General features: G+C 42.1%; 1 protein-coding gene across 1 annotated transcript in view; it reads right to left on the bottom strand.

Annotated features, from left to right (window-relative positions):
* Positions 1–11462: 11462 nt before the first annotated feature.
* Positions 11463–23698, bottom strand: part of PLCXD3 (phosphatidylinositol specific phospholipase C X domain containing 3) — a 72902-nt gene continuing 60666 nt past the window's right edge. The window contains exon 3 of the mRNA XM_059492532.1: positions 11463–11619. Coding sequence (XP_059348515.1) covers positions 11463–11619 — 157 coding nt within the window. The remainder of the gene's footprint in view (positions 11620–23698) is intronic.

Here is a 23698-nt window from a genome sequence, read left to right as displayed (position 1 = left end):
CACATTTCATTTCAGTTAAAATATAAAATCAGACACTCTTGAAGCAATTCCAATGGGATTATTAAAATGTTTTGGCCACTTTGGGAGCATGCAGTGACTCTGTATGACCAACAAGGTCTAAAGAAGGTGAAAGTACACTCAGAATGTTTTCTTTCCGACAGCTTTCACTCTTTCTATTTCTCAACGCTTTAATTGGAGGAAAAGCAGAGATGTATTTTATAGGGTTGCAGATGCATGACACAATGGAAAAGAGGTTTGTTCAGATTTTGGGTTAAGTGTTTAATGAACATGGGCAAATCTTCCCATTACTGCAGGAAAATAATGTAGTGATTTTTATTAAGAAACCAACCCTCTAAAATCTTTTACAAGATCTCTGATGGCATGTGTCAGATGACTGTCAAGTTGATGATAGAGCACTAGAGAAAGGTGAAAGTGACAAACCCTGACTGCTTGGCTGCAACAGATCACATCTTCACTGGGACAGGCAGGGCTTGGAAATTTGGGAACAAGGAATTCATTCAGGTATCACGCAGTAGCGTGACTCCCTCTACTCCTGGATTTGAATGCAATCTGAGAGACAGGTTCCACATTTCTGAGTTTCGAGAAAAGCAAAGCCAGAGGACTTAGACTGCAGGCTTTTTTTTTTTTTTTTTTTTTTTTTTGGTATTCCTAGGTAGGAACTATCCTGGCTGTTTCACCAGTGTGGCACTTGACATATCCAAAACACAACCCAGCTCACGCCCTCAAATTCGTCCTTGAAAACTTTACAAGCTTCAGAAATGTGATGGCTACTCAGGGAACAGAAGTGGTTTGTTCAGACAATAGTGTTGCTAATGAGGATGGTGTTTGCAACCCTGGAAACCGTACAGGTAAAAGGAAACAAAATGTATCTGCGTAGATGGCACAACATTAATGAGAAAGGAGCATGTGTATCCTGTAAATCAAGCAGGAGATTTTAAAAACTCGCTTCCTTTTAATCAGAATGCTGTGAGGGAGCAATGGCTAGCAAGAAGCACTGCAAACTCCTATGTGCCTCCAGATTACTGTTCAGTCTTCAAGTTTCTTTATTTTCTTGGCTTCATCTGGCTCAAATATTTTTGTTTGAAGATGATGGTGCTCAGGTAGGTCTTTCAGGCCATACTTTCAGGTTGGGATGAATCTGTGTGATTGCGATAGAGACAAAAGAGGGCTGGGTCTTCAAGTGCATCCTCCCCCTCTCCAATTAACGCCCTCTCCCTTTCCAAGGCCTCTGATGTTCAGTGTAGTTTGTCTAAGGTGGGAACACCAGGGTGGGTATTGCAGGAGGAATTGTCTGTGTGACTGCACAAGCAATATATTCCAGAGATGGGGGAGCTGAGACACTTGCATTGACTTTGGTGCACATTGGCCAGCTGAAGGGCGATGCCTGTGTAACTTAGATCAAATTTACAAGGTGCTTATATAGCTTGAGTTATAAGATATCAATATAACCTGATATATCTACATAACCTGATATCAGTATAACCTAAATAATGACTTTTTATATATCTATATAACCTGATACTTATAACCTGAATCATAACTTTTTATACCTATATAACCTGAATAATGACTTTCATACCTACCTAACCTCATATAAATAACTTTTTATGCAATGTAATGGCTAGTATAAGGTTAAATAGTTGCTTGATGCTGAATAGACAAAAAAAAACAAACAAAAAACTCACCAGGTGGACAGCTTTAGAAATAGAAAAGTGTGGTACTAATGAGAAATTGGCAAGTGCAAAGCCTATTAGCCACAAAACAAAGAATTTGGTCAGGGCCAGACAGACCGAGGAACAATGTAACTGCACATGCTCTGAAGACAAAGTTGAAAAGATGTGAAGATGACCTTGGAAGCCTTCGTCAAAGGCCCCTGACAATCCCCTAAGTGGGGAGGCACAAGTGCAGTACAAAAGAACTATCTACAACCAGGAGATCATACTATGTAAATTGGTTCTGGCACGTATGTGATGATGTTGTAGTGACATAGTGACACTGAGCAACACTTATTGTACAAACAAACCACAGCACTAGACAAAGGTGGGTGAGTTAGGAGGAGAAATCCCCCTCACCACCAGGGCTGCAATAAATGAATACCTGCTCTATAGACACCAGTCTGTGGGGATTTATTTCTATCCTTTTGGGCATCAAGGGTATGAAATGCTGCTGGAGTCTGTAACAACTGGGTCTTCCAAGATTGCAGGCAGCTTCTATGGGCATATTCCTCTGCCAACCCCACCCCACATCCCCCTACCCCTTGCCAGCAGGGATGTCTGTAGAGTTCATCCGGACTGAACGCTTGCTATTGGATGTGTGGGGGAAAGCACTGAGAGCCATCATGCTAAAATCAACCCCATGTTTGACTCCCCTTCCAGCTGACCAGCTCCTGCTGCAATGTGTGCCATCCCCCACATGCTCTAGTCCAGTAGCAATACATTGTCAAGAGCTCCAGATTTTTATCCCTCTGTATGCATTTTGGCTAGCTTTTAATAACCATATGAAATTTTGGTATCACTTCCAACATTTTAAAGAAGAGATAGAAGTTTTGTTGATTGATACTGATCCAAAGTAACACCTACATTTACTGTTCAGTAACCACTTAAGCAGTGGTGAAAATTTAGTCTGTGTACTGACCAATTAACATGGACCTGTTGGTAAGATGGTACCTGTGGAGTAGAAAGAAGTAGGGAGACATTTTAAGGCAGCAGGCAAATTTAATTCATGGGTTTCTGCAGGGAGACACTGAGACTTGCTCATCTTTTGTGGCCTCTTCTACTGCAACCCTTCAGCCTTCACCTGGGCCAACTGAGAGGTCAAAAAGAGTAGGAGGGCACTGTACTGGGGCTGCGTTTTCCTGTGACATGGTAGGAGAACTGAGCAACAGAAGCTGTCCTGGAAAACAAAATTTCTGGCCTTGTTAGGAAGAAAAAGTAACCCAAACCTTAAATTTCAAGCTTGTGCCATGCAGAAAGGCTTTAAGCTTTTAACATACCACACCCAACTATGGCTGGAAGAGGAGCTGCTTGCTGCTCCTGTGTACAGAGCACTCTTGCAGGGAAGTTTTCTGCTCCCAGTTCTGAGGGGGGTCCCTGCACCCCACAGGAGACACCAGGGAGAAGTTGGAGGGACTCCCCTCCTCACTGCAGTGTCCTGGAGCCAGACTTGGGGCAGCAGTCAGTCTGCTCCACTGCTCCTGCAGGTCAGCTTTGGTTTGCTCCATGGTGGGCTGTGCTGTGCTGTGCTGTGCTGTGCTGTGCTGTGCTGGGCAGCACTGTGGGATGGCCCAGGGCTCAGCGAGACAGGCTGGCACTCCACAAGGGCAATTCCCACGTTCCAGGCAACCCCAGGGGCATGAGCTGCACTGCCAGCTCTTGTGCTTTGCTGCCTGGGCAGACTGGGGCTGAACAGCCCCACTGGGGAAAAGAGTAGCCAAGAGCCCACTGTGTCCCTGGCAGCATGGACACACCATGGACAGCATGGACACACCATGGACACACCATGGACAGCATGGACACACCATGGACAGCATGGACACACCACGGACACACCATGGACAGCATGGACACACCATGGACAGCATGGACACACCACGGACAGCGTGGACAGCATGGACACACCATGGACACACCATGGACAGCATGGACACACCATGGACACACCACGGACAGTATGGACACTCATGGCATGGACACACCATGGAAAGCATGGACACACCATGGACACACCACGGACAGCATGGACACACCATGGACAGCATGGACACACCATGGACACACCATGGACAGCATGGACACACCATGGACAGTATGGACACAGCATGGACAGCATGGATATTCACAGCATGGATACTCACAGCATAGACACACCATGGACAGCATGGACACAGCATGCACAGCATGGACACACCATGGACACACCATGGACACTCACAGGATCCCATGGTATTGGACATGGACGCACCATGGACAGCTCACAGCATGGACACACCATGTCCAGCATGGACACACCATGGACACTCACAGCATCCCATGGTATTGCAGGGTCCCTACAATAACCAAGTCAAAAGGAGACTGCCAGTGCAATTCCCCACGGGACAGTCCATGTACACCCCTAACATAAGACCACAGCCTGTGTCTAATATATGGCTCCACCCCATGACCCCAAATTGTGCTTAAAAAGCCTCCCGCATGAAAAGCCTTAAATGAAGCAATGAAGCCATAAAACAAGAATACAGGTACCAGAGCTTTATTAGATGTTTCACTGGATACAAAGAAACTGGATTTTATATTACTTTTTTTACTCTAAATGCACATTCTTGTCATAAAAATTCACATTTGCTATACAGAACTGTAAGCATTTTTAACACAACATTTATTAAAGTACCATTAAACAGATCCTAAAACGAGAAGGTGCAGCTCTGTGAACCTTTGTGGGCATAACACACAGGGAGCTCCATGTTCTCAGTGTTACACAATCATCCTTCCCACCAAAACGGAGACAAGTCATTCAAATGCATTAATGCTCACTGGGAATACTAAGGCTTCTGTACAGAGACCCTGAACAGTGTCAGGAGGCAGTGTGGCAATAACATGCTAAAAATCATCACCTAGATGATACTAAACTACTGATGACTGAGGCAGTCCTGGCAAGCCCATATAATTTTTCTTTTTCTTTTAAAAATTGTGTTTTTAACCACATATTTTTATTTTCAGTAACAGTAATTACAAATAACTCCAGGGTTCTGCTTTAAGGATCCCTGCTTCACAGCAAAACTAATTGCAGCTACTTGAGGATTTTTTTCCAATCAAACTGACCTCTGTAGGACCAAAGGCTGAAGGAGAAATTAGTACATGCAATCTTGCTGCAGAAACAAAAACCTCTAAGTGCACCTCCCTCTGAGGAGATACTCATTGGCCAAGGTGATGCCTCTTCAAGGGGATGTGTGTGCATAACTCGGAACGTGGAGATAAACCATCGTGGGACATCAGATGAGGCCCACTTCCAGCTTTTAGCCCCACACACTTAACATCTTTTACAACCATGTGGACTGCTGTGATGCCCTGAGGTTGACAAATATCTAATATTTACAGCGGGCAGGAAACGGGATGTCATGCACAAGTCCAGATAAGCAGCACTGAGCAGAGGCAAAGGAGAGAAGTGGGAAGATGCTGCATTTTAACTGGACAACTGAAGAGGCTCTGAAATCAGACTTGTGCCTTCCCTCAGTCACTGTTCAGGTGGATCTGACTGAAGCTGACCTCATACCAAACGTGCTGCTGGAGGGCAGGCACCCTGCTCCAACCAGCCAGGCACAAGGTGGGCACTCGCTGTGTTTAGTTAGTTCCTCTATCCTAATTACTCTTGGCATCAGGCATCCTAAACATAAATCATGAAGGGAAAAAGCCAGGTCTAGCTGTGGGAATAGTACAGGAATTGTACCTGTAGGCGATGTAGAGATTCCTAAGTAGGCCCTGCAGGGATAGAGAAGTATTAGAGTATTTTTATTTAAAGCTGCCACAATTCCTGAAAGCAGAATGCTGTATACATGGGCAGGCCAGGCCATGCTGATCAGCCTATGGCATTCACAATTTTTACATAAGGATTTTTTTTTTGATAGGTCCAACCTACACTGGAGCAAAGTTCAAAGCTCTTCCTGCAAATTTAAAGCTACGTTCCAACACAGGACATGAGCAGTATTGCATAGCATCCAGGCACTTCCTTAAAGCCAGGATATCCCCATCCTCCTATCATGACTATGTTCCAGAAGATGAATTTGAGGCCACTCAATTACATGATCACAATTCCTGCTGACATCAGCAGGGGCTGTGTATGTGCAGAAGTGATTTGATCTGTAACACACTGGAAACCATGTCTTTGCCACCTCGTACAGTCAAGGCAGTTGATCAGGCAAACATCCTATTCTGTATTTACAAATCTGTAAGTGAGCTCCAAGTAACTTCAAGTTTAACACCTTCATGCCAGAAAGTGAGGGAGTAAGCTCTGTGGACAACCCTTGGTAACATCTGAAACAGAACCTATAATTATGAGATTTAACAATATTATCCTAATGCATTAAGGCAGGTCACATAACTGCCCTTTTCCTTTAGGATTAATTATTATTTCCTCGTACACTGTAGACAATCCATAATCCCATTTACACACATATCTACGAAACAGCAGCACAGTAAAAACTAAATAGACCACTGAACTCCAAATACTTGTAATCAGTAAACTACACATACTATACAGCATATTTTAACCTCATCATTGGGTAAACATATACAATTCAGAACAACATTGACTGTATGTAACACAGAAGCTACCACTGAGACATGGCAAATACATCATACACTATTAGCTTTTACTTCACTGAAAAGGAATTTAGAACTTTGAAATGGTGTTACCTGAACTCTTGAAATCACCAAATGGCCTAATCAGTTGCTAATAACTAGTGCTTCATATACTAAATTGAGGATAAACAGCACTGGAACTGTGTTTTCAGGGCACTCTGCTTTCTTTTTTTATTTTGTGGAATTAAGCTCCACATTTTTAAATTTCATTTGCAACACAGCCTATCATTACTACACAGTGACTCTCTGCTCACTCTCATCTCAGGGTAAAGGCTTAGTAACTACTTTGAAGTTAGTAGAAACTGTCTAGATTTGTATGAGTATGACAGAAAGATTGAGCCCAGCAACAGGATCATACATTCCCTCTCAGCCATGCATGCATATATATTTTTATGTATATATATACATGCTTACATTTAAAATAATGTTTTGAAATAGCAGGACCTACAAAACCAGTAATGTATCCAACAGCAAAAGAATTCAAATAACCCATTAATTCTAAAACTATGTTCCTGTGGTCTGATTCCGATTCTCCCCTCACCATACAAGGCAGGAATTGCACTCCAGGAACCACCTCCTGTTTGGACTGGATTTCTGCCGGTTGGATCAGTATGGAACAAAGATATCTCAGCATGTGTAAACTGAAAAACGGAGCCAGGTGGGTTTACACAGCTGAGACATTCTGTTTGTGCAGCACAGTTGCCATTTTCCAAGTATGGGTGAAAAGAAAGGATTAAGAAATCACATGAAACTGCCAGAAAACAAGAGCACTCGATGTATACATGATGAACATAGTGAGGGGGAAAATAAGCAGAAGAAGGAAAAAAATGTTTTGGCAGTGAATGACATGACAGTTTGAGTAAGTAGATGCTTATACAGATCAATAGTGTAGACAGGTGTTTTTCCTTGATGGGCTGATTACAGTCAACTAATTTCCCATGCAAGATTCCTCATAATACATGTGAAGAAATCTTCCAAGTTCATGGGATCAGAAGAAGACATCTGACCCAACCCTGCAAGCACATTTCTGGTTGAAATCAAAGACAATTTTTGCTGCATATGGGTGGCAAAACTGGGCTCTTGAACGGTCCAGTTGTGCTGCATAGTACTTTCTGGCTTGTTCTTTTTTGGCAAGATCCCCAAACAACATCAACAGGGAGTGCATCTCTATCAGGACTTAGAGTTTTAGGCCCTCTCAGATGAAATCTTCAGAAGAGCATGGATAGTATATCCCCACATGCACTTTTTTCTTTTAGATATTAAGGCAAGTTTGTTTACCTGTTCCTACCATAAAGTGCTGTGCTTCTCCAATAGAAAGATCGACAGCTAAATGAAAACATATTTTTTCTGACCAGAATTTAAGATTTTGCTAGCATCCTTCCCCATTAATGGACAAATGATAAATTTTGTCTATTGTTGTTTCTTGTCAGAGGATTCTTTTTTGCTTTGCTTTTACTTTTTATTTATTTCCAAATGAGAATTAGAATAAAATTGACACTAAGCAAACATTTCATAACAATACTAACAAACTTTAGATAGCTCTATACTTATTCATATATACAGGCACACACACATACACTTTTTAAAATACAGCAAAGCATTTGCCTTGAGTACACCTCTGAGCAAGCGAAAAGCCTGGTGTGTCTGGTGTGTGTTTCAACAGGGGTACCACCAGATACCTGGTGCTGGTGCTCTCAGATGAAACAGAATTTCAGCCAGAATCAAGAAAAAAAAAAAAAAAGAAAAAAGAAAAAAAAAAGGAAAAAAAAAAAAAAGAAATCTAATTTTCACTCCACCCAATGATTTTGATCACTTTACTGTATTAAAATTATAGATTAACTCTTTTGGCTATATTTGAGCAGCTGAAGAATCACAGGAGGAATCTGGAAACAACCAACTCCAGCTAAATGGAAAACAGAGCACTTTACACTACACTGTCATTAAATAAGCAAACATTTTCATATTTTTATGTAGTACATCCACAGAGAAGTGGGCTCAAAATTTATTTTCATGTTTTATTTCATATATCTGTTATATAAATTTTACTGGGAGAGCCTATGGAAACCAGAAACAAATACTATCAAGCCACTCAATAACTTGCTTAGTTGTGGGTGAAAGCATTAAAGTCATACCCTTTGTTCAGCAAAACCATGACTTGTGACTCTAGGTAAATTTTCAACATGGTCTGGATGAAGTTTAAATGCCATAAAAAACCTAACTAGCTTAGATCACAGATTTCATTTGGGATGACTTGTACAGTCCTAACATATACAGAAGAGAATGCTACTGAAAGAGCCATCATGACTTCATAACAGCTGCATGGTTTTTTTCAAACAAATTTATAGTAGTCCTGTCCACAACCCCAAAGATCATTATGCAAGTGTACAAGGATGCATGTGTTATACACACGCATTTAAAAGTGTCATTATACTACACATACACCTAAATTATTCTTTATTCTACATTCACATGTGCATACTCTTTTTCCAAGTACAAAACAGCAGGAAGTGTTCTTTTTATTTCACTCCCTAAACTAAAGCCAAGAAACCCCTTATAATGCTTGTTGCCTATCTGTTCAATATGGCCATTTCTGAATTCCTAAACTCTGATGGGAGACAGTAGTCATTATCATCTGACATAAAAGAGCAATGGACTGTATGATGCAATTCTCTCTTCTCACTCAACCAAAAGTTCTAGTAATATCAAGTGAAATTTGACCTTAATTCTATCCCATAAATCCTTGCAATATTTCAAACATTTCCTTGTGAGATGTTATAGCATCTATTGTCTTGTACAGGTGAGATGTTTTATTTTCCAAAGTCGTGTAAGTGTCTATTGATGTGTCCGGGAGATGAGACTGCCTGTATTTTATCCATACAGTTGCAATGTCATACAGTTGCTCTCATTTTATAAATTACTGAATTTTCCATTTACTTTTTATATATGTTTTTTTTAAAGCTAGGATGATCAGCGATTTTGTTACTGGAACAGTGCCATTCAGTAGATTTTCAACCTTGTGTTATGCAGTATTGTATCCCACAGACAATTTAAGGACTATAGAGTACTGTTATTAGCTAGAATTGAACTACTGCATTCTTCAGTACAGGAACTTTTCACTGATGAAACTGGCACTGATTTTTTGTAATCAGTGGAAAAGTGTTCTGCTCACAGCTGCCTTAAAGAGAAGCTTAGACTGCATCTACTTTTAAGGGCAGTTTCAGTCTTGCAGAAATCAGGTTTCCACCACAGGACAAAATACTGCACATGTTAGAGTATGCACAACTCACCTTTTGCTAATCCATGCTAAACAAAGTGATTTCCATATTCAGGGCACGGGATCAGGCTCTTACATAAGATTAATCCTGGGGAGAAGTGGCACTCAAAGCTGGCCTACCTGTGTTCCTGATGGAACCAGGGAAAATATGGACCAGCAGCTGTCCCTTAGAGGCTCATATTGTGACCAGTGTAATTTAATATCTTCATTAATGATGCAAATGAGGACTCAAGTGCACTCTCAGCATATTTACAGGTAACACTAAGCTGAGTGGTGCTATTGACACACCCTCAGGATGGGATACCATCCAGATGAATGTGGACAAGCTCAAGAAGTGTGTCCATGGGAATTTCACATGGTTTAACAAAACCGAGTGCACGGGCAGCCCCTGGTGCCAGCCCAGGCTGGGCATGAGCAGCCCCAGAGCAGCCGTGCCCAGAAGGGCTTGGGGGTGCTGTGGGTGAGAGGCTGCACATGGCCCAGCCATGGCACTCCCAGCACAGAGAGCCAAATGTGTCCTGGGCTGCACCCAGAGCCCCGTGGGCAGCAGGGCAGGGAGGGGATTCTGCCCCTCTGCTCTGCTCTGCTGAGACCCACCTGGAGCACTGCATCCAGAGCTGGGGTCCTCTGAACAGGAGGGACAGGGACCAGCTGGAGTGAGCACAGAGGAGGCCATGAAGTTGATTAGAGGGATGGAACAACTCTCCTATGAGGAAAGGCTGAGAGAATTGGGATTGTTCCATCTGGAGAAGAGAAGGCTTTGGGGTGACCTAATTTTGGCCATCCAGTACCTGATGGGAGTCTACAAGAAAGGTGGAGAGAGACTTTTTACAAGGGCGTGTAGCAACAGACAAGGGGGAGTGGCTACTGAGAGTGGGTTTAGATTAGATATTAGGAAAAAATTCTTTGCTGTGAGGGTGATGAGGCACTAGAACTTGTTGCCAAGAGAAGCTGTGGATGCCCATGCCTGAAAATGTGTAAAGCAAGGCTTTGGATGGAGCTCGGAGCAACCTGGTCTAGTGAAAAGTGTCCTGCCAATGGCCAGAGTGTTAGAACTAAATAATCTTTAAGGTTCCAACCCAGGCCTATCTGTGATTACAGAGTTAGGCCAGTATCACATACCTGCTGGCTTGACCTGAGGCAGAGACATTGGAAAACCCCCTTTTGAGAATGAAAAACAAGCAGGATTCCATCTGTGCTTTGTGCAAGCTACACAGTACATGATGTCTACTGTCCACTGATTCTGGTACATAGCATGTCATGTTTACTGTCACTGATTATGCATGTGTTAGAAGCATGACTTTGGATTTACATCACAAAGGCGTTTAAACCTGCAGCTCATTGATAAATATGATCAGTTAAACCACCTAACAGATGAAATGTAGCAGCTTAAAATTTTTGTGCCAGATATACTGTCCTCAGTCTCCTGGTGCAATGCTCACACCATTGGGAATCCTGCTGTGAGCAGGAAGAGGACAATATATACATCCCCTTGCTCTGAAAACAACAAATTTCTTGGCACTGTTCATAACCACAGAAGACACATGAATCACATTTGGTACCTCATGGAGAACCAGTAAATGGCCTTCTTTTATCAAACACTGTAAACATGTTTAGTTTTGCTCTTCACACTAAACACAAATATGAAAAATGATCCTAAATGATGAAAACATTTCCCTTATGCCCACCCACTAAAGCCCTAAACACCTCAGTGTGTTACAAGAAGATGAGTGTTTTACAATAGAATCCTTTTAGAATACAATCTTTCTTTTTTTTCAAATTCTGAATAACACAACAACACACATATCACAGTACTATCAAGTAGTGTCATCTTCACCTTCATCCAGAGAATAGTTGAGCTTTATGACTGTGCTGATAAAGTCACCAAGTTCTACAAAATCTGCAGTGATAATATTCACACCACTCTCTCCTGCCTTCTGAGTTCGGACCCACTCCATCATTGCAGGAAGAGCCCTGAGGAGAAAAGAGGAACAATAATTACTCATAAATGACTGAGACAAATGCATCAAGGCAGGTTCTACTGACGGTGTCTCCCATCAATCTTACTTGGTTCCTAAGGGAAAGAAACCAAGTGAGACAGGACACAGGTGACTGCTCAAGCTTTTTGAAAATTCTTTTTAATTTTCATTCTCTGGGGAAAAAATATGTTCACTGCACTTCAACTTCGCAGTGGAAAAGAATGGAAGGAAGATAATGCAGACTTAGAGTAATTATTGATTTTGCCTAGGCACAAGGCAAAATTGGACCATGGATAAGATACTTTTTGATATCATCAGAATATGACTCCAAGGGATTTGCTTATGGAAAAAACAGTAACAGAGAACTCAAGCCATTTGCAAAGCATGCTTGACACGCACAAGGAAATGCTGAAAATAGTACTTTGAGGAACACAGAAACAACCATGATTCCTACTGTATAAGTACAGCATATACCAAAAACCCTTTCTTCACCAGTACTGATACCCAAGCCATGAATTAATTAGACTTAATCATAAACCAGTGGTTGGTAACTGAAACAGAAAGCACCATAGTCATATCAACTCTTTTCTAAGATGGCAGATTTTAATTATGTCAGATCCTTAGCACAGGAATACTGGGGTCTAAAGGATATCTGCCTAACTGTTCTTCTGAATATAAAGAAATTTTTCTGACATTTTTCTGCGCAAATACAAACTAACAATCACAAGAAACATCTTTGAGAAAAATAAAAGGCTCCTTAGTCCTGCTGAGGCTGTCAAGCAGCAAAATCCAGGATTTAGGAGAAAGAAGTTAACAGAGTTCCAAAAAATAAGGTACACATTTTTCAGGGAAAGTGTATTTTTCAGAGAAAGGGCATTTTTCAGAGAAAGGGTAATTGACCATTGGTACAAAATCCCAATGACTGTGACAAACTCTGCAGCAGTCTTTAAATCAAGCCTGGGTATCGTTCCAAAATTATACTTTTGGTCAACCCCAAGCTGCTGAGTTAAATAAAAGAACCTAAAGTCTGGGCAGGACTGCAGTCAGTTTAGATGAACATTGTGTTCTCCCTTCGCTCTAAGATCTATAAATCTGTGGTTTCCCCTAAAACAGCATGTTGTGCAGCCTTTTTCACAGACATGGAAAATTTTGGTCTGAGAGTAATTTAAATGAAGGTGAACATGTTGAATCTATATCTTTTCTCACAAGCTTTAGGAAAACTGGTCTAAAGAAAAGAGAACTATTAGCAGACAGAGATTGTACTTGTCAGTGGCTACTAGAATCAGTCAGTTTTAAAAATAATTTAATACAGAATAAAACCCAAGCAGCTAAAATTATTCCTCTATGTGATTTCACAGAAGAATACCAAGGTTTTCTTTCACCAAAATGTACTTGAATCTACTGTAAGACCCACATATCAGCAATACATTTTATTTCAGTCATTGATTCAGTATGACTGAAGTGCTTATATGTACGCACACAGCTCATAAAACCAGACTCAAGCATTCTGCTGCGTATGAGCCGAGCCAGCACCTTCAGATGTAAGTTTATGTAATGCTGAAAAGCTGCACTCTGCACAACTGTAACGGGACACAGGTCAGGTGTTAAATACCTGGCAATGCCTGGACTGCTTGGAAAGATCTGCAATCAACCAGAACCAGGACAGATCTCAGCGGAACAGCACAGACCACCAAGGTGACAAAAGACAGCTCACAGCAGCTGTAAACTCCACTGAACTCTGCTCAAAGATACAAGGACAAACCTACGAGAATGGCAATATCCATTCCTTCCTTCCTTCCTTCCTTCCTTCCTTCCTTCCTTCCTTCCTTCCTTCCTTCCTTCCTTCCTTCCTTCCTTCCTTCCTTCCTTCCTTCCTTCCTTCCTTCCTTCCTTCCTTCCTTCCTTCCTTCCTTCCTTCCTTCCTTCCTTCCTTCCTTCCTTCCTTCCTTCCTTCCTTCCTCCCTCCCTCCCTCCCTCCCTCCCTCCCTCCCTCCCTCCCTCCCTCCCTCCCTCCCTCCCTCCCTCATAACCTTGCTATTTTACTCCCCATTGAGGCATAATTAACTCCTTTTGGTGTCTTTTACTTGTTCTGAAGCTGGTTCTGATATCATTCTTTCTTCACAGCTTACAGTTTGCTGTCCATACACTTACCCATATCGACCAAAATACTGATTTCCTTTTCCTGATGTGTTCTTAGTAAGTCAGACTCCACCAAAAAGTCATGCCTCCTTTTGATCAGTGCTTTATCCTACAGTCAGCCTGCCTTGCCCTTTCATCCACAGCTGGCTTTGTTAGTTGAACGGGTTATTTTTGTTTTACTGATATTTCATACAGGACACAGTTGCATGACCCTCTGCTTGTACATAAATTGCTAGATAAAGTCACGGAAATCTTTTGTTCATGAGACTAGAAAGCATTTAAAGATAAGTCAGAAATGAATCACATTATCAAACAAAAAGCTTATTTGCATAGCAATGCCAAATAACACAACCCTATTAAAAAAAAAGATAGCTGAAGAAAACATTCCACTGACCTTAAAGATTTGATGTCGGCTCTATAGCTCTCTTTATGACAAAAGTTAATGCAAAAACCATACAGATGATCTCTTCCCCATGTGCCATCCTGAGAGTGGATTACACCAATGACTCTAAAAACCACATGTTGCTCAGTTTCAGTGTTTATCTGAAATGCTCACAATAATTATTAGAATAAGCCTGCTTTAATATTCCTCAGGGTGCCTTTGTGGTAGCAGTACAAACCTTGCTCACCCTGCCTTGTAATTTCCAAATTGTGCCTCAAACTAGTGATTGTTTTCACCAAGGGTTTTACTCAGGCGAACAAACCACCTATATGACTGAGCTCACAAAAGACCAGTACCTACCATAGTCCTCATAAATATTCTTATGTGGTTCTCTGTCAGACATGGGGGAAGCTTCTAGAAGCTTCTCACAGAAGCCATCCGTGTAGCATCCCCCTCTACCAAAACCATGCTACTCAAACTCAACCCATCCTGCTGGGACTGTAAGAAATTATTTTATGCATGAGCATATAGGCAGAAGCCTCTCAGCCTGCAAACCCTAGGAGCATCACTGCCTCTATGTTAGGCAGGTCCTGGCTCTCCTGTGGAGGATGTCTTTAGTGTGCCTCCCACAGCTGGTACAGTCCAGCTCTTATGGCCATTCCCAGTTCTCACAAGGAATAATTTCTAACCTCTCTGGGTTCCAAAGCCACCATGTCACCCAGAGCCACATGTACAGAAGGTGCTTCTTGTCTTTGCACAGAGCCAGGGAGGAGAGCAGGCATGCTCCTCCACAAGAGCTGTGCCAGGAGAAAGAGAGGAGTCCTCTCCTCTTACCTCTCCTCCTGTTTTCATTCTGCTGCAGTTCCTCTGACCTGGGCTGGAGTTGGCCAGATCTGATCCTGCCAGGCCAGTGCAGCACTGCTCCACAGACCAGCATTTGAAGTCAATTAGTTTTTCCACATCCCTGGTGGAAGCAGAGGGGTAGTCTAGGGAGGGCAAAGACACAAGGCTGGGGGGCTTGAGTACTGGCAGGGAAGGAGGTGAATGGCATGTTACCTTGATTTGACTATGAATGGAGATCAGGAATCTTGGTGATAAATTTTCTGGCCTGAATGAATGTGTGGAGTATCTCATTTCCTTTCACAAACTGGAAACGAGGAGGTGCCAGACAGCTGCCCCTCACTGCCAGGATGGTGGGAGTGAAGCCAGTGACTGACTGATGTGGAAGGACCTCATGGCAAGGGCTGTGGGCCAGCCCCAGCCACCACCACTACACCTCCACAGAAGCAGACAGATCCACCACCAGTGGTGCCCAGCAGTGCTCTGGAGCAGCATTTCCATCTGCCAAAGTCTGCATGAGAAGGGGGAGAGTAGAGGAGATCTGGGTGGTAGGGACCTATCTGTGCTGGACAATCAAAGTCACACAGAGGTGCTTGATGTGGCTGCATTTCTTCTGAGATCTAAGTTTATATCTCAGGTGGCACCTCACTAGCTTAGTCAGGTACTCATAACTTGGGCATGACCTGGGTATCAAGATGGTTCACACCATGACTTCAAGCATGCCCTACATCACCACTCTCAGCTGTTTTGTTATTTTTGAAGGGCCATATACTTTCTCATACAGCATAGCTACAGCAGTTTTCACTTACAATCCAGTAAAATCTAGGCTCAGCTTTGACACTTATTTTATTACCTCTATTTTCCCTGTTCTGCTTGCTTGCTTGTATAAACAGAAATATGCACATATTTAAGTTTTTCTCATTTTTCAGGAACCATTTTCTGATGCATTAGAGATCTGCTGAGAAATACTGACCTCAACTACAAAACAGGCATAGCCCTTTTTAACGTTACTGAATATTCAAGACCTCTTTCTTCTTTTTTTTTTTTTAATCTATCAAAGCTCTCAAGTGACTTCAATGGCATTGAATTTTGTTCAAAAATAATAATTAAGCATTCAAGTTGCTTCAGTTCAAGCAGTAAAATCATTACTCCCATTAAAATCTTTCAGAAAGAAAATATGACCTAATTATTTGTATTAAGATTTGCTTTTAAAAAACTGTTCTTAGGCTATTTTAGTTCCGAAAGAGGGTTGGTTATTTGGTATTTTTAATGCCTGAGTCATGAAAGCCTGACAGTGTGACAGAAGACTAATAACAGCAGTGCTGTAAGACAGGACCTCCCATGGCGGAACAGCCGCTCGTCTCTGCAGAGTTTTCACAGGAGAGGAGAAGGAAAAGCAACTTCACAAACACAAAACAGAATGGCCATTCACTATTTAATGAGAGTTTGATCACTAAAGGCAGAGAACACGTTTTCTTCTGGAGTGCAGGGAGTCAGTACAACCTAATCCACAGTGAGAAATTGGTCCCATTCACGTGGTGTGATGCTGCTGAGCATTAAGTGCCCATTCCCAGTAACACCAGTGAGAACTGCAGCAGGTCTCCATGCCCAGGGCAAAGTGACATGTGGCATTTCTTCCCTCTCCAGTGAAGCACACACCCTGTTCCCTGCAGCCTTTTGCAAATAGGTGTTATGGCTGAACAAAACCAGCACTCCTTTGCAGGAGGCTGTGCTTACTCGAGCCTGACTGAGAGTTCCTATATTCCTTGATTTCCCTGCTCTCCATTCAATTTTACTGTCTGCAGCAATACTGAAGTCTAGAGCCATAATTCAGCATATGGTCACCTTGGCTTTTCAAGGATACTGAGAATTCATTGCTCCAGTGGGAGCAGTGGATTTCCTGTGTGTCACTGAAGCATGAAATCACAACTGGAAAGAACTTTGCAAAGTCATCCAAGTTCATGCAGCCCACCTTGAACAGGATCAGCTACACTAAGATCAGTGATACAAACCACTCCTGGTTCACTTTAATCTACTTACAAGCCCTCAGTGAGGGAGAATACCTTTCTATGTATTCAGAGCACCCCCATACAGAAATCCTTATACATCCTCATTTGTTTCACCTGGAGCACCCAGAAATAATGGCAATGTGGCATGCTGCTCAAGAGTGTTCACCATGCCCTCACTCTGCTCCTGCTGAAGATTTACTCTGCATCTGTAAATAAGATTCCTTGCAAAGGATGAGCCTGAGGTACCATTCCACAGTACACCATTCTACCATAATTTTCTCTGTGGCAAAACTACTTTAAAAGGTCCTCCTCTTTTATATGCTAGCCGTTTGTTTTCACTCTCTGATCAAAATTTACAATTCTCTCAGTTATGCTAATAGACCTGTAGAGACAAAATTAACATAGCACATGGAAATAGTCTGAATTAACAGAAACAGAACAAGTGGTTTTGCTCTCCCTCTGTACCTGACTCATTGACAGGTTTTGGTTTGTAACATGTCCTCACTAATTGTTGAAATGTGACAAACAAGGAACAAATGAACTGAAGCACAGAGATTTACACGAGCCCAGCACAAAAAGGCTGGAAAGGAACTCCTCAGATGCACTTCCACAACTCTTGGATCCTCTTTAGGCAGCAGTCACACTGCCATAAAATTGGCACCACCAAGGTCAGGTTGACTCAAACCAGAAAATTTGGGCAACATTGCGTGGGAATTGCTTTCCCTGGATCTTGAGTGGTCATTATATAATGTAGGTTGTTCTTGCAACGTGAGCTGCCATGTTGCAAGAACAACCTACATTATTATCTAACAACCTTTAATTTATTCTTCTGAAAAACTTGTCTTAATTTAGTCATCCTCAATTGCTTTATACAATTTGGAAATGCATCCATTCAAATGACACAGACAAGCATGCTGGGGTCACATGCATCTTTTAATGTAATTATTTTAGCAGCATATTCCTTAGAGTTGTCAAGGGCCAGATGTCTTCCTTCTTAGATTGAACTGGTGTTGGCTTTCTGGGTTCATTTGTAAAATGAATTTGTTAAACCTACATCTTGTACAAAAATGTAATGGGATAGTTAATAGCAGCAAATGGTGGTTTCTGGAGATAATTAATGTTCAACATCCCATTCTTCCCTTTTCCCCCCTTTTTAGCCATTGCATCTAGAGCATTAACTAATAGCATTAGGAATACAGGCAGGAGGAAAAAGACTCATTGGACACTGTAATACAAGAGCTCTCTTTAAGGAGATAACTCTAGTATTTTGGCTACTCTTGGTTAATGCAGTAGGGAACTGAAGCAGCAAAGACAGAGCTAAAAGTTTGAGCTGCTGCCATACAAACCATGGTGTTTGGCTTTTACGTTATGACTGAAAAAGGCTGTAAAACATGTAGTTACCCTTGCATGGAAAATACACACTAGCCAAAGGATTTAAAGGAAAAGTACTACTTGCTATGAGGATGTCTCTGTTCAAAGGCTGGTTTTTCTCAGTGATTCAGCAGATCAAATTAGACAATCTCATCAACTGCTTCTCTAACCTGGAGCTGTGCAAAGCATTTGACATGGTCATGGCATCCTTGTGTCTAAATTGAAGAGACATGGATTTGGTGGATGGATCACTTGGTGGACTGGAATTGGCTGGATAGTCACACTTAAAGAGTTGTAGTCAGTGGCTTAATGTCCACATGGAAAGCTGTGTCAAGTGGTGCTCCCTGAGGGCTGGCATTGGGACTGGTGCTATTTAACATCTTTGCTGGTCACATGGACAGTGGGATTGAGGATTCCCTCAGCAAGTTTGCTGATGACACTGAGCTGTGTGGGGCAATCAACACACGGGACGGAAGGGATGGCATCCGGGGGACCTCGACAGGCTTGAGACAGGCCTGTGCAAACTTCATGAAGTTTAAGGTCAAATGCAAGGTTCTGCACATGGGTCAGGGCAAACTCCAGGCTGGGGACTGATGGGATTGAGAGCAGTCCTGCAGGGATGCATTTTGGAGTGTTGGTGGATGAGAAGTTCAACATGGCTTAGCAAGGTGCACCTGCGTCCCAGAAAGCCAAGCTGGGCTGCACCCAGAGCACTGTGGCCAGGAGGCTGGAGTAGGGGATTCTGCCCCTCAGTTCCACTGGGGTGAAACCCCACCTGGGCTGCTGCATCCAGGTCTGGAGCCCCCAAAATAATAAGAAGAAAATGGAACCTTGGAGTAAGTCCAGAGGTGGCCATGAAGATGATGGACTGAAGCAGAAGGCTGGAGTACCTCTCCTGTGAACACATCTGAGAGAATAGTTCAGCATCAAGAGAAGGCTTTAGGGAGACCATAGAGCTCATTCCAGTACCTAAATGAGGCCTATAGGAAAGCTAAATAGGGATTCTTCACAAGGGCATGGAGTGACAAGACAAGAGGAATGGCATCAAACTGAAAAATAGCAGGTTTAGATTAGATGTTAGGAAGCAATTTTTTACCATAAGGGTGGTGAAGCAGGGAAGTCACAGCTGCCCCATACCTGGAAGTGTTCAAGTCCAGCTTGGATGGGGCTTTGAGCAACCAAATCTAGCGGAAGGTGTCCCTGCCCATGGCAGGATCTGGACTAGGATGACCTTTAAAAAGCTTCTTACAACACAAACCATTCTATGATTCTATGTTAATCAGTTATCTCTTGCAGATCACAGAGTGGTGATCAGGGAGGTCAGAGCAGTGTTCAGTCATTACCCCTTTTAACCTCTTGTAGCCCAAACACAAAGCCTGAACAGTCATTAACACAGGTGTGTGGATGAGGCATATTTTATCTGTGTGAGACAGCTGGTCCTGCTCCCAGTTCCACATAGAAATCTGAGTGTTCAAGAAACATTAAAAAATTCACATAAATGACAATATGCCTGGAATATGGAAACTGGAATTGGAACTTATTCCACTGTCTGTGAAACAGAAAACCGCTGCTTTACAGAAGAAAATATCTGTCACCAATTAAAGGAACAGCTACAGGTTTGGGGTTTTTTCCTCCCCCATGTTTTAGTTCTTTAAAAAAATAGATATGATTTATTCATACACCCATTACACTTGAATCACTGCATTAAAGCATTCAAGTCAAGTGTTAGAATCTGACAGCAGAGCTGGAACTCCTTTGACACAGATGTATTGTAGTCAGTACCAGACCATTCACAACCAAGGTTTCCTCCACCAGACTGTGCCAAGGGCTTTGTTTTCTCCAGGAGCCACCGTGTGTTATCTGGGATCTTTCAATGAGCTCTCCTGCTGAGGAACTTATTTGGGTACTCGAGGCATAGAACTGTTCAGCTACCCCCCACTCTGGAGTTTCACTTGCTACTGCTGGCTCATCTCCTTGTTACAAAACTCACATTCTTGAAAACGTAAAATTTGAATGATTCAAGAAAGAAGACAGAGATTTAGAGAGGAAAAAAAATAGAAGGTAGTGCATGGAGGAAATACTTTGAAATTTAATGTGGAGAACAATGAAAGAAAATCTGCCGCATCAATGTAGAAGAAGTGATTTTTACAAGCATTTAGCCCTGCCCAGAACCTTAAAACACAGAAGAATTAGCAGAGTGATTATGAAAATCCCACTTTTGAGTAACAGGAAAAGTTAGTAAAACAGGTATGTAACACTAGCAGAGAAAGCAGAGCAGTTAGATGGAGGGCAAGGTTTAGTAAGAAACTTCTGGCTGCCAGCACTATTTCTCTGCTGTACGACTTGTAACAGAATTTCATACATCATTTCAGTTTCCACTGACATCATTGCTGCAACAAATCTAAATTACTTAAGTAAATAGATAAAACACACATTTTTTTCAGACTAATGGTGTAGTCTGGAAAACTGTTTCTTCCTGCAGATACCTTAAATGAAAGTGAATCTCGCCAATATTTTAATTCTTTGCTATTGAATATAGAGACAACCAAAAAGGAAAAATGTGCAGGTGACTGTTTGCCGTAGTATCTTATTCAGTATATTCCACAATATGTTATTCAGAAAGACATATGGAGAATAATTCATTTGGAAGGCAAAGTTGAAAAATGCAAGGAAAATAACCATATTCAAATAATAGAAAGTTACAGTAAAGAGATGCATCTTATGGTTTCCTGGAGTTTAATACTTTCTTACTGTTTAGAATAAAGGTGAAAATGTGTTTTGTTCATGAAACATTCAGCAAACAGATTATGATGAAGCAATCCACCTAATAAAGTTGAAAGGGAAAATTATAAGAGAAAGAATTACCTCCAAAGAAGGGAAATGGAAGTTTTTCATCCCTAGTGCTATTTGGACAGCAAGAAGCAAAGAATATAGTAAGGGTTTCAGGCAGCACATCCAAGTAACAGAAATTGGGCATAATTACAGCTCTGATTTGAATGATGTTGTGATTAAAACAAGTCAGAAAATTAGATGGTGGAAACAAAATGACATAGGAACATACAGTTTTTCAGTTAATTAAAAATATATTAAATGTGTAGCTCATGTTCAGCATAGCAAATTAAACATTCTTTTCTCACTCTTTGGTCTCTTAAAATTGTCAAAACACTTCAATATTTCTAAAACACTAAGGTTGAAACCATCACATGTAAATGTTTTCTTACATATTTTTCTCATATACAACTAGTCTTCAAGTTTGTTCCCATTTCACAAACAGAATCGACAACATTCACAATTCTGTTTTCCAGTACATTTAATTTAGCCCACAAACTCCTCTCTGCTGTACCTCTCCACACCTGAGGCATCACTTCTTCTGCCAGCCTGGTGCCTGGACCACAGGCACACACCTATTAACTCTTCCACAAAACATGCTTCACCTCACCACAGAGAAGGATCAAGCTGCTTATTATAATTTATACATCTTCTGGCTTCTAGCTCTGGACTCCCACAGCTAAACCATCTTTGTTAATCAGCTGGATCCCAGAGGCACTATCCTCCTAAACAGCATCCTGGGCATTGCTGTGAATCATTTACCAGGAGCAGCCTTCCCAGAGCTATTCCTCATTCCTTCTACTTTCCTCACAACCTAGAATTAACAAGCCCAAAGCATTCATATGATAAACCCTTTACTATGCCAATTATAATTATGTAAAATATAGTACCCAGGAGATATTACAAAATAGTCACTGCTCTTTTACAGTGAGAAATGTTTGTCCTGGATACAGCTGGTGGAGACAGGCTCACCAGGTTATCTTTCTGCTGAGGTGGGAACTGTGCCCCTAACACAGACTTCTCTGACTTCTCAATAATCACTGGGATCATGAAAGAATACTGCAAGAGCACCTCTTTCCCCACCCCCCTGGGGGAGTCCCCATCCTCTGTCTCAAGACCAGAGTTCCCCCAGGGCTCCCACAAGCAGGCCAGCGGGGAGCAGAGCACAGTGAGTGATGTTCTCCCATCTCCATAAGTGCCACGGTAAGCCAGGTTAGCAGCCACAACATTCTCTTGTAGAATGGTGTCCGGGAGGAACTTGTTAACTAGTGATCTCTGTTCCTTTTTCAAAAGTTGATGAAGGTCATCTTAAAAGCAATCACTTTTCTCACTCCCGCTTTTCCAGCTGGAAAACTTCACTGTAGGGAGCCCTTCTCGCACTTCCAGCTTAAATTTATTTAGTCAGTGTTGCTCTTCTAAGAATGCTGGCCCTTAGCCTAAACTGTTTTCCCTCACTGGTATTTATTCCCATGATATTTACAGCGAGTAGGTAATCATAGAATCTCTCAGGATTCACTGTGCCAGGATAAACAAGACAAGCTTTCTCAATGCCTTCAGCAATTCACTCCCTGCTTATCCTAGTTGTAGTCCCTCTCTGCAGCTGTGCCAGTATCTACTCAGAACAAGGATGACCAAAATTGCATTGAACATCCAAAAAGATATCCTATCATACCTCAGCATCTTTCTGTGCATGCTGTAAATGTCTAGGTGCATAACACAAGGATACCACCCTTTCTTCTACACCGTTTCCACCAAGGGCTAAGATTTAGCCAACCATGGGTGACACTACAGCAGCTACTTTGCCTGGCAATCCCAGCTGATGAGATCCTGCCTTAACAGAGCATGGTCCCATCATCATGACATTACATTTTATACCACTGGATTTCATCTCACTTCTCCTGCAGGCATCCAGGTCTTGCTATATGTCACCCCTCAGCTTTCCTCAGTTACAATGACAGACTCTTACTTTGTGTTAGCAGCAAACTCCCTTATTTACTGCAGAATTCAAAGTCCTTACTGGCAAAATTAAAGACAACCAGGGTCTTTGAGGACAGCTACCATTTCTACAGTCTGGTACTTCTAACAAGTCCAACTTAATTTCTGATTTTCAAACTCCATTTCAGTTGATAATACACTACTTTACACTTTACCAACTGCATTATGCATTATTTACCAGCTGCACCAGGCCATCCCAGGGGTGACAAACAGGTCAAGGGAGGTAATTATGGCCCTCTGCCCTCATGACACCTCACCTGGAGCACTGTGTCCAGCTCTCAGGTCCTCAGCACAGGAAAGACATGTACCTGTTGGAGTGGATCCAGAGGAGGCCACAAAGACGATTGGTATGATCAGTATGAGAGAGGTGGGGTTATTCTGCCTAGAGGAGAGAAGGCTTTGGGGAGGCATTGGAGGAAATAATATCTGCTTCTTTCATTCTGTTAGATAGTTCTGCTGACCTCTGAGCAACCCTTTCTAGCATTCATTACTGGCATATTTTGTAATCA

The sequence above is a fragment of the Ammospiza nelsoni genome, chromosome Z, assembly GCF_027579445.1.
Source record: "Ammospiza nelsoni isolate bAmmNel1 chromosome Z, bAmmNel1.pri, whole genome shotgun sequence".
NCBI lineage: Eukaryota > Metazoa > Chordata > Aves > Passeriformes > Passerellidae > Ammospiza > Ammospiza nelsoni.
Note: the sequence above shows the minus strand (reverse complement) of the source record. Positions and strands in the feature narration are given on the sequence as shown.